Here is a 15,031-nt window from a genome sequence, read left to right as displayed (position 1 = left end):
ACACTCTAGATATAGTTTAAAAATCCATCCTAAGTGCAGCCATTTAAGATAATCTACCATAGCTCTCTCTCAGAGAGTTCCTTACCCCTACAACTGCAGTTCTCCCCCTCAGCCCCCATTTTCAGATAGCTGAAGGGAAAAAAAAGAGATAAGACACAATTTACCTTAAAGATCATCAGATATGGGCTATTTGACACTGTCCATTGACTTTGAGAGAGCGATGCCAATTTACATCGACTGAGGATCTAGCCCCATATAGCTCTTGTTTATTCAAATACTTCTTCACATAGAAACTAAAAATGAAATATTGCTGATGTGCAGCATCTATTACCTAACGAGGGGCAGCAGTACCCATCAGTTGGTATTTTTGAATATGTGAGTATAAAGTAAACACGTTATAAATGGCAGCTCAGGTATTAGCATTTAAAATGATAAACTGTATAATTGTAAAAGTGAGAATTAATGTCTGACAACAGAAGTTTCACACTGGCAGCACTCACTGCCTGTGGATGGGACCTGGTATCCATAAATTGCACCTTTCATTTTGGATAAGTAGATCTGGATAATAATAATAAAGGGCCAGTTTCAGGATGGGAGAGAGGTCTTCCCAGTCACCTGTAATCTTCTCACATTCAGAAGCATCTTAAGTCTTTTCTAAGCATGTTGATGCTGCCTGAAATTCACAGACACCCCCCCCCAGCCTTTGTTTGTGTTAACAGGATGAGAAAGTACAAGGCTTCCTGTTATGTGTGTGTGACAGCTGTAGATAAGCGGAGAGCCCTGGACAGGAAATCCGCTTAACTTCGGCAGTGTAACTCATCTGAAGCTTAGGAACTCTTTTAGAGAGAAGCCCCAACGGAATGACACTGTGCTTGTTTAAACATGGGGGACATGGTAGAGAAAAGTTCTGAAGAACCTCTGGTCTCTTTGGACAATGAGTGCTCCAGGAAGATGGGGGAACTTGTGGAAGTCTCAAGCGGTGACAAGGTTAAGTTTGATGACACTGGGCTCTCTATGGTGCTTCAGAATGGCCTGGAGAACCTCAGGCTGGAAAACTCTCTCACAGACGTCATCCTGTGTGTGGACAGGATGGAATTCTCTTGCCACCGTGTGGTCCTTGCTGCAGCAAGCAATTATTTCAGGTAAGGCAGTTTTAAAAACAAAAGCCTTTTTCACTCAGTACATTTAGTCTGGGAATTTCTAAGGAGCCTAACGTTGGGTGCCCAGCTCCTACTGACTTTCAGTGGGTTTTGGACCCCTAACTCCTTTACCTCCTTTGATAGTTTAAATTAGGAAAGCAACAGTGTCAAACACTGGATTTTTATGTATCAACATTTGTCACGTCTACTTGAGACAGACAAACGGAAGGAAAACAGTTGGCGGGTGAAGCAATGGAAGAATAAAATCTTAGCCAAATATTCTGAGCATTGTTGTTGATTACCCCTCATTGAATGCATCTGTGTATCAGGCAAAGAGGAAGAGTCACTGCAATCATGGGATAGTTTTATTTTAGTGTGACTTCATTTCTGGAAGTTGTCCCCCCCCCCACTACTATGAGGTAGAGCACACATTCTGTAAACCTGCTGAGAAGGAAAGAGGATGCGTATCCTATTTCCTGTCTTTCCCAGGATTATTGTAAAATCAGTTGAGAGATGGGAACCCCCTGTGTGGAAGAATTTTTAAAAGACCCAAAGACTCCACCTTCAGTTCTTTTAAAACCACAGAGAACTGCCCACTTTATGCTACTCACTGGAAGGAACAAAATTGAGACTTGTGGAGAAACACAGTATTGGTTATCACACATTTTCCATCATCATTTAGACCTTTACATTTGCATGGCTGGGAACTTTTTTTTTTTTTTTTAAACTGTTGAGATGGCCTCTTGACTGACTACAATGGAAACTGGAGGCAAACAAATCTGTGATCATTTGTGATATGAGTAGGAAGTGCCAGTTTCATGGAGGTTAGTAAATTTTACTCACAGAGATCACAAGAGAAGTGCTATTTTAGGCATCTGATACTAAAGATAATACAAAATAATATTTACATGTGAAACTCATGCAGCTAAAAGCAGTGCCCCAGTGTTTCTCAAAGTAGTGCCATATGGAAAAGGGAAGAGAAACAAACAATTAAAATATGAATTAAAATAATGTAACTGAGAAAATGGTTAACTGTTAAAAAAGTATTATGTGTTATCGGGGGATTACAGGTCCCTCCAGCCAGAGTGAGCCCCAGTGCAACACGAGTGGCTGTCAGCATAGCACACAGCTGATTGCTGTCAGCCAGTCACCTGCTGTTGGCAGAGGACTTTGGGAGGATGAAATGCCCCTTGGGTCTATGATGCCTCCTCAGCCCTTTGGGACATGTCACAAAGATGACTCAATAAAAAGAGGGTGGATACTGGCTGGGTGCTGTCATGTTAACAGCAATGACAAATACCCCAAGAAACTAAAAGCCTATGAGACCTTGTTGATGTATCTCACAAGGGTTCATTGGATGCTGCATGTCTGCAGAGAGCAAATAGATTCAAGAATTATTCCTGTGCTGGGATTTCACTGATTTGTCATGCTGAATTGGGGTCTTTAGGTCTGTACAGGGCCTAGCACATTTTGGGTGCTAACATAATATAAATAATTAATAGTAAATTCACACTTTAAACAGGGGTTGAGCAGAGGCCAGGCAGAGGTATCAACCTTTAGTCCTTCCTCAGTTATTATTGAAGAGCAGACATAACATAATGCTTCTTATGGAGTCCTGTATCCTGAAACATGCCTTAATTCTTCACTTCTGCTGCGCAAAGTTAATGATGCAAAGAGGGCACCAAATCAGAAGAGCAGCATTTTACACCTGATTTGCACATGGCAGTGAAGAAACAGGTCCACAGAGGTTAAGGTCAGCATTTTCAGAAGCACCCTGTAGTTGGGGAAGCCCAAAATTTGGCAAGGTTTTCAAACATGGGTGCTTAATCTTACACTTGTAAGTCCAAATTTAGGCACCTAAGTGGCTTGATATTCAAAATTGCTGGGCACACTGCAGCTCCCATTTCCTGGGTATCTAAATTTGGACTTGGAAGCCTTACTTTAGACACCCATTTTTGAAAATCTGAGTCCGAAGCAGTGGCGTGCCATCCATGTCTGCCAAGTATGCCCTGCATTCCCAACCAGGAGTGCATTGTCTCACGGGTGGCCTGCAGGATGCTTCTGTCTGGCCCCCATAGAAGACACAACTTTGTAGAACAAAATGGCATCCTCTGCATCACATGAACTAGCATGCGCCGTATTCATGTGAAGTCACGCCGCATGGAAGATGCCATTTTGGACAGCCTCAGGCATGCAAGTGAGTTGCTGCATGCCTTACTGTTGCTGTCACGGCATGTCCCTAGTCCTAAAGCTCCATTTATTTCTGAGCGGGGCTCAGCACCTCTGAAAGTCAGGCCTCTGGTGGCTCACTGGGTTGGGCACCTGAAAAGAGAAGCATCCCTCCTTAGTGGCCACTTCTGAAAATTTTGGATTAAGTGACTTCTCCAAGGATACAGAAAATCAGGGTCATGGTGGGGATTAGAATCCAGGCATTCACACTTTAAACCATGTGCTCAACCAATGAAAGCTCCACTTCTCCTGCATGTGTACATCTGCAATATCTATGCATGCACACAGATGTATAAATACCTACAATCATCCCCCCACGTAATTATGAGGCAAATCCTGAGGTATATGTTAGCCCTTCAATCCCGCAAAGGGGAGTTCTGCACCATCCTGACCCATCCTGAAGAGCCTGAAGACAATGGCATGGAAGGGGGTGAGGAGCAGGAGCTCCGCAGCTGGAACCTCCAAAGCAGACAGGAAGCTCAAACTATCTACAGATCCTGAACTTCTCCTCATCTCTACCCAGGCCCAGTGGAAGTTACTGCCCTGGGGGTACAATTGACCCTGCAAGTGTTGGGGAGGCAGAGTTGCCTGAGGATATATCTCCCATCTGTCAGTCAAGTGGGAAGAGACTGGCCACAGTAGGGGTGCTATAGGAAAGGCCAGGACTCCTTTTTGTTACATCCCTTCCTCCCCCACTCTCCCCATAACCTTCAGGGAGGAGTGATGTGGTGTTGCCCAGTGCCTTTCAGCTCAGGGTCTCAGCACACATCACACACAGTGAACAAGTCTCCTGCCCACCTCCCTCATGAGGCAGATGAGGGAAGTATTACCACCCCCATTTTAAAGATTAGAGGACAGGTACAGAAAGGTTCAGCAACTTGTCTAAGATCAGTGAGACAGTGTCACAGCTGGGGCAAGAATCCAAAAGCAAGGTCCTGAACTCACCTATGGGAGTGGAAAGCCCCTGTAACTCCACTGAGTTACTCCAGTTTCACAATGATGATGTACGTGAGATCAGAGCTGTGCCTCCCCTGACCATCAGAGCCCACTTACCACAAGACCGCAGTCACAGATCTATGAGATAAAGGACTGAGGGCACAGAACAGCTGCATCCTAGGACAACAGACAGTTTCTCACTCACATGAGAAGCATTTCCACCACCCACACTTGCAGTATGTGCCCTTTAATTCTTTACCTTTTTGTACAGAACTCCTCTCTCTGGAGTGTATGCCGGCTGCTTTTGTTCTCAAATGCCTGCCTGCCTGCAGCACCCCAGATTTAGTCTCATCAGAGTGCAGCACCCCACTATGGCAAGACAGAGTGAAAAATATAGATGTAATGAGGGCCTAATTCCTGCTCCTGTGCTTGTTAATGGCTGTTTTGCCATTTACTTTAATGGGAGAAAGATTGGCATAGTAGAAATCAGTGAACAGAAAAATGCTAAATAGCTGTGATGTCAGTGCAGTGAAAATGAGAATGTGGCCATTCCTTAAAATATCATATCTGCCCAAGCCTTCTGCTCAAAGGCTGTGTCTTCCCTACCATACACAGCAGGATAACTAACGTGGGTTGGCTACCTTGCTGTAAAATCCCAGTGGAGACAAGGTGCAGGTCGCTTTTACTGCAGTGTAGCTAGGAGAGGTCAACAGCATAGGCCCTGCCTGTGGCTCACTTCACCTAAGTATTTTGAGGTAAAAACTACAGTGCCTTGCATCCACTAGGGTTTTACAGAGCGATAGCTAATCTATGTTTGTTATGCCCCCGGAAACACACACCTTTTCAGGCCATGAAGACTTTGGCCCTCAAGACAATTATTCACTTCTCATGACACACTGTCCTCCTAACATTGCACCATATGCAGGGCCAGCTCCAGGCACCAGCTCATCAAGCAGGTGCTTGGGACAGCCACTCTGGAGCAGGGCAGCACTTTCAGGTATTTGGGGGCAATTTGGCAGAGTGTCCCTCACTCCCGCTGGGAGCGAAGGACCTCCCACTGAATTGCCGCAGATCGCAATCGCGGCTTTTTTTTTGGCTGCTTGGGGTGGCAAAACCCCTGGAGCCGGCCCTGACCATATGTAGTCCTCACTAATCTAGAAAGATTTGGCATTCAGGGTTAACAGCAGATAGAATTACATTTGAGACTCACACATGTTTTCCTTTGGCTCTAGTCGAAAGCAGAGTTAGGTACTTCTAATCTTATTGTTGTGATTGCATCTTCTTTGGAATCTGGCACATGGCCTCTAAGTGATATCTGAACTCAGAGACCAAGATCAAGATGATCAGCAGGTATTTAAAGTCCATAAACCAGAATTACATGGGAGTGAGAAACTATTCACCAGTAGTAAATTCACCTTACAGAAGAAAACTGCTGGAAGAGAGGATCAAAAATAAAAGATGGATAAAAAAATTAAAGGAAGATAAATGTGCATGATCATCAAACAGCGATGAGGAAGCAAAGTGCATCTAGATGGCTCTTAGGTAATTCTGTGGTTTATATCCCTCACACAATACTCTGTTAGGATTAAGATTGTGCAAGTGTCTTTCCCTTCAAAAACAACATCAACGACCTAAGGAAACTGCCATTTAAGGCAATAACAACAACCAAGCCAACCACAATTCAGATTCATTACCACCCACATACCCTTATATCCCAACACACAGACTTTTCAACTCCACAACAAACTCCATGATTGGGATTTGCCTCCTGAGAGGTAAGAGTATATGTGTTTGGAACTATATGATGGGAAGTTAGAGCGAGGCAGAGGTTGTGAATGAGACTGGGGTTTAGTGCTGGAGAGTGAGGCTGATTACAGCAGCTATCAATGGGGCTCCCACCTGACACCTGCTGCCCATTGAGTCCTCACCTCTAGTGCAGAGGCCAGTTCACTGGCCCAATGATAAACCTGTCTCCTTAGTTCCATGGGCCCACCTCCATCCCCCAGCCCTTTAACTCGATGCCTGTCCCTCTCCCAGGGATGGAAAATGATGAAGTTCCTTGTGTCCTCTCCTCCTGGACCAGGCACAATTTAGCCCTTGATGTTTGTGAAGTGTTTTGGTAAATGTAGATAAAGTATTATCATCATTATTACCATTATGATTTAACAGATCTATTCTGTCTATTTCATTTCACCTTCTGATGCACTGCAGGCCATTATTTTAAGAAGTTTACTCCTGAATCAAGTGTCTATTTAAAAAAAGCTTCAGTCTATTTCTGCAGACTGTATGTTTTACATTTTACAGAATAGACAGTGTGACCCTTTAGCAGCTCTATGCTTTTATCATCAGATAGTCTCTGAACTGGGCTCCATTGTATAATAACCATGAAAATATATATTTTAAAATCTAGCACTACAATGGTATGGAAGTAATTGACAAAGAATTTTCTTTGTAATTTTGCTACAATATTAATTGTGTAAATACAAAGCAATCAGAAGGGTCCTGCACTGATAGAGCATATTGATGCTGGTAGGTTCAAACCTGGTAGCTATATTTTTTCAGAATGCGTAGTCCTTCTTGGGTAACCAATGTACAGCTCTTGTTTCAGGGCCATGTTCTGCAATGATTTAAAAGAGAAGTATGAAGAAAAAATCATAATTCAAGGAGTTGATGCAAAAACCATGCAGATGCTGTTGGACTACACTTATACAAGCCAGGTGCTGATCACAAAGCAAAATGTACAGAAAGTCTTAGAAGCCGCCAGCCTTTTTCAGGTTAGTGAAAAAGCACCTTCAGCACATGGACTAATGGAAACACATTGTTTCAGTCATTGCTGCCAGGAGGATACAATTCAGCACACATGATCAAATTGCTACATGCTTCTTTAATTTGTCATACCCATTAGAGATCTTCAGCTTCATATTAATTTGTAACATGGTCACATCTAGGAGCCCCAGCTATAGACCAGGACCCTATTGTGCTGGGCGCTGTACAAATACAGAACAAAAAGACAGACCCTGTCCCAAAGAGCTTCAGACATGTGCTGCCTGAAAGCTCATGGTATTATACCCTTAGTGGGACTACATTCTAATCATAATGCAGGCGGATCTATAAATGGGCTACATTATTCAGCAGGTCAGTCTAGAATGATCATAATGGTCCCTTCTGTCCTTAAAATCTATGAATCTCACAAATATAAAGCTCTGTGCACTGAGATTAACCAATTACTTTAGAATAATAGAAGCTGATATTTACAGTACTCTGGAGAGGTGTGCTTGTTAGGAAAATACCTCCACACAGCAAAAAGTAATTTAATTTTAATAAAAGGCAATTTTACTTCTCGTCCCTCTCTCTCTTCCCTCCAACCCCATGGCCTGAGTGGAATGGCCCATGAATGTTTTCAGCATTCCAGTATTGCAAACCCCCAGCATTACAAAATCAGAACATTTTTTTTTTAAAATGCTGGGCTATTTTTCTTCTTTTTTTTTGCTCTGTCAGGATCAGTTTTCAGGCTTTACTCTGAAACCTCGAGGGCAAGACACTTTTTTTTTAATGAAAGTTGAAAATCGAGGTTTGGATGTAGTCACCTGACTACATCCGCTGGGGCTTTAAGTAAAACACCAAATATCCTGAGACTCGTGGTAAAATCCTGAGAATGGATAACACTGTAGTACCCTCAGTTCCCAACTAGAATGTTTAACTGATAGTATCGGTCCTGGCACTGGCCTTTATAAGAAATTCTACTACATCCTGCAAACCTGCTGTAGCACTACTGCACACTGATGGGTTCTGGACCATTACTGGAGAATACTCCAGTTCTTTATGAGGGTTAACACAATGTGTTGCACAACATGCCACTTTTTTGTCTCTCTTTTGGTGTGGTCCAAGCCCCCGCAACAACCTCTTCGCTCTCCAAGTCTGTCTCAGGCCCTACCCCTTATCTCACCGCAACCTATAGGACTATGAGCAGCTGGTGGTTTTATCTGCATGTTGCTGTCAGAGCCTCAGCTGCCCCTCTATGCTGTGATAGAAAGCTCCTTGTCACCCAATCTCATTGAGCACTGATCTTAGGGCCCCTGCCAGCCTCTTCCCACCCTCACTGTACCCAGCATGCATCACACCTCTCTGTTAGAAGGGCTGAGAGCAGGTGTCCTTTCTGCTCCCAACAGAACAGCTAAGAGGTGGTCAGGGAGCTGCCAGAGAAGCTGCTGCTGTGCAGAAGCAAAGAAAACAACCTTGTCACCGAGGGCAGAGGTGGCTGAGGGTGGTCCTCATCCTCACTACCCTAGGTGTCCACTCAGCCTTGGGGAACTACAGTGTCCCCAAGAAAGTGGAAATCGATGTTTTGTGGGATTTTTTTTAAAATTAAGGCTTAAGTGAAGGTGCAAAATCCAGATGGCATGGTTCGGAGCAATGGGGAGGGGGCAATCCTGCTTCAAATAATTTTGACCTGTTGAAGATTTATAGTTTTCTCCATTCCGTATGTGTGATTTGCTTTCCCCATATGCACCACACACTTCTGCAACTTTCTGTCAATGGATGCAACCACACAGTATACTTAACAGTGCTCTCCACCCACTCATGAGCCTTTTAGGACCAAAATATAGACCATCCTATTGACATCACTTCTGTGCACTTGTGAGCATATGTACGTTACACTTAATAGGCTACGTATAAATAGACTGAGCATAGTTCAGTGGTTAGCCCACAGGCTGTGGAGTCAGGAGTTCTAGGTTCTTTCCCAGCTGTATGGGTGACTTGATGAGTAATCTTGGGCAAGTCACTTATCCTCTTTGTACATCGTTTTCTCCCATCTATAAAATGGGGATAATACTTATCTGCCTTATGGGAGGCAGAAAGCGGGGGAGGCTGTGAGGATTAATTAGTATTTGCAAAGTGCTTTGAGATCTTCGGAGGAAAGCACTACTATAAGAGGAAAGTATTAGTATTAATAGACAGTGATAGCCCAATGGAGAAATTCAATAGCACTGGGACAGACAAGGTAACATTGAAGCTACAGAGCTCTAGAGTGGTGGCACAGCAGACTGCTGACATTTTTAGAACAAAAGCTGTAGCAACAACCACAGTATTTTGATTTTTAATGTAGCCCTGTTCATTAGTCAGTTGCGTTTCTCTAATCTCTTGACCACATGTAAATGCAAAACAGGAACCAGATATCTGTGACCAATGCCTGTCATTTTTCAACTTTAGTAAACAGTCTACATATGTCAACAGGATACAGGTCTGCCCAGAAATTCTACCCTGATTACTTAAATAAATCTAAATATAATTGCATTTAATTGTGGGTTTACTGTGTTTCACTTCTCTTTCTCCTTCAATTACAGTTATACAACGCTCCCTACAATGGAGAACAATAAAGTTAAAATGGCCAATCATTGCCATTAAATAGAAAAAAAAATGAGGATACTACTTTTAATTATTCATAACATCTCCTTTTATTTGTCTTTTCTGCACTTCATTCTTACTAGAAAAATGTTAAATACCAGGGAGCTACTCCCCTTTTAAATCAGCAATGCAAGAAAAAGCAAAGCATGAGGGGTTACTTGCAATCACTTGTGCTCAGAAAGGGTTGTCCATTTGTTGAGCTAATCACCCGGAGACTAATCTTGCTCACATTGTAGTCAGTGGATATGGGGATTACAGGATTGGGGCCCTAATGTAATGGTAATTAGCAAAAGTCAAAATGCATCCATCATAGCAATTCTGATGCTTTATTTCTGGAATCATTCTTTTGATTTAAAGGGACAATGTCAAGAAGAAAATTGTATTTCTGTCTGATGTTTTTTAAATCTGTTGCAATGACAACACTAAGAGGTTAGTGTTTTCCTCAGGGCATCTACTCTGTGCATTTGACAGCCTATTTTGTAAGTCAAGGTCACTGTTTTGCTGATGTTTAGTCTTGCTTCCCGTCTCATCCACCAGCAAGATGACATCATGCTCACTCTGGCCTGAAAAGGGAGCTCCCTTGCACAGTGCTGGGGGAGCTCACAAGCTTGCTCTTCCATGGACCTAGCAAGACCTCCCCACGACTAAGATTATTGGACAAAAGTTTCCCTGCAAAGGCAGCAATGGTGGGAGTACTAATGTAAGCAGGGTGTTGGTAGCCACTGAAATGCCTGCAGCCCTGGGAGACTCAACTGCACTAACTCTCCAACTGGCAGAGAGGAACTGGTGGCAGGAATGGTGGGGAATTTCTCACAGAAGTCTAGTGTAAACACAGCCCAAGTGGAGGTTTTACCAGTAAGAAGGAGCAGAGCTGCTACCATTTCTGAGCTTAGGATCAGGAAGGTGACTCCTTTTCTTGGGACCCCTGCGAGGAGCAACAGGAGTCAGGGAAGGTGGTGACTGGGAGAACCCCCTTCTTTACTTCCCAGACCTCTGCTTGTGGCTGGACAGCAATGGAGACAGGGTGGATCAGGGAGCCCTCTTTATTCTTGGATGGGGCCAGGACGCAATTACAATTTTTTGGTGGGAGGGGAGGCTGAGGAGACATGCTTTTCTTTCCCAAGCCTCCTGCAAAGGGAGCAACAGGAGTTTGGGGGTGGGGCAGCGCAAGACAAATGTTTCCACTCCCAAAGACTGTGAAGATCCTAGAAGGAACTCAGAGCTGGTCTACACTGAAAATGTACACTGAAAAATCCACACCCCTGAGAGATGCAGCCTAACCCCCGGTGTAGACAGCGCTAGGTTGATGGAAGAATTCTTCTGTCAACGTAGTAGTTACCACCTCTCAGGGAGGTGGATTCACTACAACAATGGGAGATCCCCTCCCGTCACTGTGGTTTCTACACTGAAATGCTGCAGCTGTGCCGCTGTAGCGTTTTAGGTATAGACATGCCCTCAGTGATGGTGGCGCTGCTGTTAATCAGGCAGGCACAAGTGTGCTGGGGAAGGTGGGGACCTGAGGAACATCTGCTAGTGTTGTTCTTTGGCCCCATCTATTTTTCCCTCCCTGAAAAGTCCCTTCAGAACATCAGCAAGGAAGCAGAGAAACCCCGACACATTTTTTAAAATTAAAAAAAAAAATCAGGGCATATTATTTAAAGGGCGCTCTCTTGGAAACAGGAATTTATTTTTAATTAATCAATTTAAAACTCTTCAATTTGACAGTGTCCCTTTAAATTACAATGATTCTTGCATGGTTAAAACAGAGCTGAAGCCAGGTAGGAGAGGAAGCCCATATGAAAGCACTGCTGTAAAACAAACAGCAGTTTCTGAATAATGGTGGTAAATAAGGAAGTGTTATTTACTCCTCATAACAGAAGAACTAGGGGTTACCAAATGAAATTAATAGGCAGCAGGTTTAAAGCAAATAAAAGGAAGTATTTCTTCACACAACGCACAGTTAACCTATGGAACTCTTTGCCAGAGGATATTGTAAAGGCCAAGACTATAATAGGGGTTCAAAAAAGAACTAGATACATTCATGGAGGATTGGTCCATCAATGGGTATTAGCCAGGATGGGCAGGATGGTGTCCCTCGCCTGTTTGCCAGAAGCTGGGAATGGGTGACAGGACATGGATCACTTGATGATTACCTTTTCTGTTCATTCTTCTGGGGCACCTGGCATTTGCCACTGTCAGAAGACAGGATACTGGGCTAGATGGACCTTTGGTCTGACCCAGTATGGCCATTCTTATGTTTTTATGTACTCCATGGGCGTAACTGAGATCAGAATCTGTCCCACTGCAGACTTTTTTAATGCCTCATGAAACACTGTCAAATAAAGTCCAAATACTGTATGGCTTCCTCCACCTAGATATGGTCTGTAGTCCCAAGAGATGTTTAATTTGATGGCCTCATCACCAAACCACCACAAAAGTGATAGAACTGGATCAGCAGGGGATGTGTTACTCTCACAGGAGTTCCATCTCTCTCCCCCCCATGACTCAGAGGCCCTATTTATATCCTTCTCCTATGCCACTAACAATGCCTGGAATTCTCTCCCTCTCCCTGTGAGCCAATTGACCACCTTCTGTCCATTCAAATCTCCCTCCAAACTCACATGGGCCTGGATTTTCAGAGGTGGTGAGCACCAGCAGTTTCCACCAGCTTTAACTGGAGTTGTCCGCACTCAGTACTTCAGAACACTAGTCTCTAAAGCATCCATTTTTGTATCTCATAGGTCCAAGCTGTGTTGTCTGCGCCTGATTTAAATCATTAGCCGCTCACCAAGCATATTCACCAAGTAAATAAACAATGATAAGGGCAGGAAGGATGATCTAATGGATAGGGCCCTGGACTGGCACTCATGAGACTCAGGTTTAATTCCTGGGTGAGCCACAGACTCCCTGTGTGACCTTGGGCAAATCACTTAATGTACTCTGTGCTTCAGTTCCCCATCCACAATATGGATAAATACTTTCCTACATCACAAAAGTGTTGTGGGAATAAACTCCACTCATGACTATTAGGTGCCCAAATTCTGTGGTACCAAGGGCCATATTTGCTACCTTTGATTATCCTCCTTAAAAGTCTCTTTTGTTATGATGCCTACAAAAAAACTGGGCATTGGTTAGGCTGCTGGTGCGTTGCCTGAGATCACTGCTTGTCATACTGTATTGTCTCATTCTTTCCTTGTGCTCATCAGTCTGTCTGTAACTGTATATTATCTAGTGTTTTATACTCAGGTTGCAAGCTTTTGAGGGCAAGAATCTCTCTTTGTTTTGTGTTTGTCCAATGTCTATCACAAGTGGGGCCTGGCCCTTAACTGGGGCTCCCCCACGCTACCACAATACAAATATATAACAACTGTACAGTACCTTACATGCTCCTTGTGTCTGTAGTTTCTGCGGATGGTGGATGCTTGTGCCAGTTTCCTCACTGAAGCCCTCCATCCGGAAAACTGTGTTGGGATTCTGAGGCTGGCCGACACTCATTCTCTGGAGAAGCTGAAGCAGCAAGTTCAGAGCTACATTATCCAGAACTTCGCTCAAGTGCTGCACTGTGAGGAATTTCTGGAGATCCCCGCTGACGTTCTCTACAACACGCTAAAGAGCGATGACCTCTATGTCACCGACGAGGCACAGGTTTTTGAGACTGTTATGAACTGGGTTAGATACAAAGAATCTGAACGGTTTCCTCTCCTACCCTACGTTCTTGAGAACGTCCGACTACCCCTTCTGGACCCTTGGTATTTTGTAGAGACAGTTGAAGCCGATCAACTCATTAGACAGTGTCCTGATGTCTTCCCTCTGCTTCAAGAAGCAAGAATGTACCATCTGTCAGGCAATGAGGTAAGTAACAAATGAAAATACTTAGTAAACAGGGGGTGGGGGGGGGGGCTGAACCAATTCTAATTAAGGAATATTTCAGATTGACAGACACAGAACTCAGCATGAATTTTGGAGGTGAAAAAAGATATTTACAAGATAGGTTCACAAATTAGTACTTCTGAAAAATAAGATAATCATGATCAGTTACCCTGGAGATTTAACTGTGAAATCTGAGAGGTTTCCAGACAGCTTATTTTAACATAAAAGCATTTAAGAAAATGTTCATGAATCTCTGAAAGGAGAGAGAGAACCCCTCGCACGCAATTCTGTCTAATATCAAACTAAGGTTAATCAATATTCCTTGATGTGTTCCCTAGTAAAAAGGCAAATCAAAGGTAGTACTTTGGACATTACTTTCTTATTTAAAATCATCTATAACATCAAATACTGCTAAGCATTCCAGTGGGTCACTTAGGGTAAGCAGTACCATACCTGCATAAACAGTTATCTATGTCTACTTTCCCTTCTAAAATATACTCACTTTGCAGTTGTACTGTTGAGCCCAAAGGTTCAATTGTCAATAAAATTGTTATGGCTTTGATGCAGGAATTCCTGGGTGAAATGATCTGGTCTGGGTTATGCAGCAGGTCATACTGGATGATAATAATGCTCCCCTCTGGCCTTAGAATGTAGGAGCTATTACAATATAAGAGAGGAGGAACAGCCTGACTGGAGATACATATGAGCTGGGTTTGTTAAAGCATCCCGTGTTCTTGAGATGTGTATGACCGTCTGCTCAGGCCTTCACTCATATCCTCCATCCAGACAGCACCTCTTGAGTATGTTATTCTTCACATCCCCTCCTAAATAACGGTTGTGTGATGTTATGGATGTAGTCTGACTCATGTGCTCCACCTCAAAGATGGCTTTGTTTAGTGTTGGGTGACGTGATTCCCATTCATAGCGTGCTGTACTCTGCCTGTATACTTGGGATGGGGGCCATATGAATCAAGTAATGATTCTGGTAACTTTTAAAAAACCTGCTGCTGTACATGTGTGTGCTGTATACCCTTCTGCTGATCAGAGCGTGTAGCACATCTGCTCAAGCAGTGCTAGCTGTCTTTATAGTACAAAAAAGGCTCAAGTGCAGGGCCGCTATTCAAATTTGCTCTGAACTGATCCTGGTTCCATGCATAGGGCCAGCTAGACAAAGGCATTCAAGAATTTCAGTGTGGGTGTGAGAAGGTGCAGTGTCTGCCTTTATTAGTTACCAGGGAACCTTTTAGGAAAGGAAAAACTTGCTGTGAAAAACACAGGTTTGATCTCAGGGACAGAATCCTGAACATTAGTCTGTATAGCCTATTCATTAGTACAGGACTCTGTGACATACGCGTGTGCCTAACCTGCAATCCGCAGTCCCATACCCTGTTCCAGCCCAACTCAGCCCAGGTGTAACAGGCAAAGGTGGAAATGGAATTCCCTAATTGATC

At 43.6% G+C, this 15,031-nt stretch overlaps 1 protein-coding gene across 2 annotated transcripts in view; it reads left to right on the top strand.

Moving 5' to 3' along the window:
* The first annotated feature begins 857 nt into the window (after positions 1–857).
* Positions 858–15,031, top strand: part of KLHL6 (kelch like family member 6) — a 30,534-nt gene continuing 16,360 nt past the window's right edge. For both annotated transcript variants that reach the window (XM_045029376.1, XM_045029377.1), the window contains exons 1-3: positions 858–1,142; positions 6,913–7,078; positions 13,113–13,562. In XM_045029376.1, coding sequence (XP_044885311.1) covers positions 883–1,142; positions 6,913–7,078; positions 13,113–13,562 — 876 coding nt within the window. In that variant the 5' untranslated portion in view covers positions 858–882. The remainder of the gene's footprint in view (positions 1,143–6,912; positions 7,079–13,112; positions 13,563–15,031) is intronic.

The sequence above is a fragment of the Mauremys mutica genome, chromosome 9, assembly GCF_020497125.1.
Source record: "Mauremys mutica isolate MM-2020 ecotype Southern chromosome 9, ASM2049712v1, whole genome shotgun sequence".
In the NCBI taxonomy this organism is placed as follows: Eukaryota; Metazoa; Chordata; order Testudines; family Geoemydidae; genus Mauremys; species Mauremys mutica.
The sequence above is the reverse complement of the archived record's forward strand: the minus strand, read 5'-3'. Positions and strand labels throughout refer to the sequence as shown.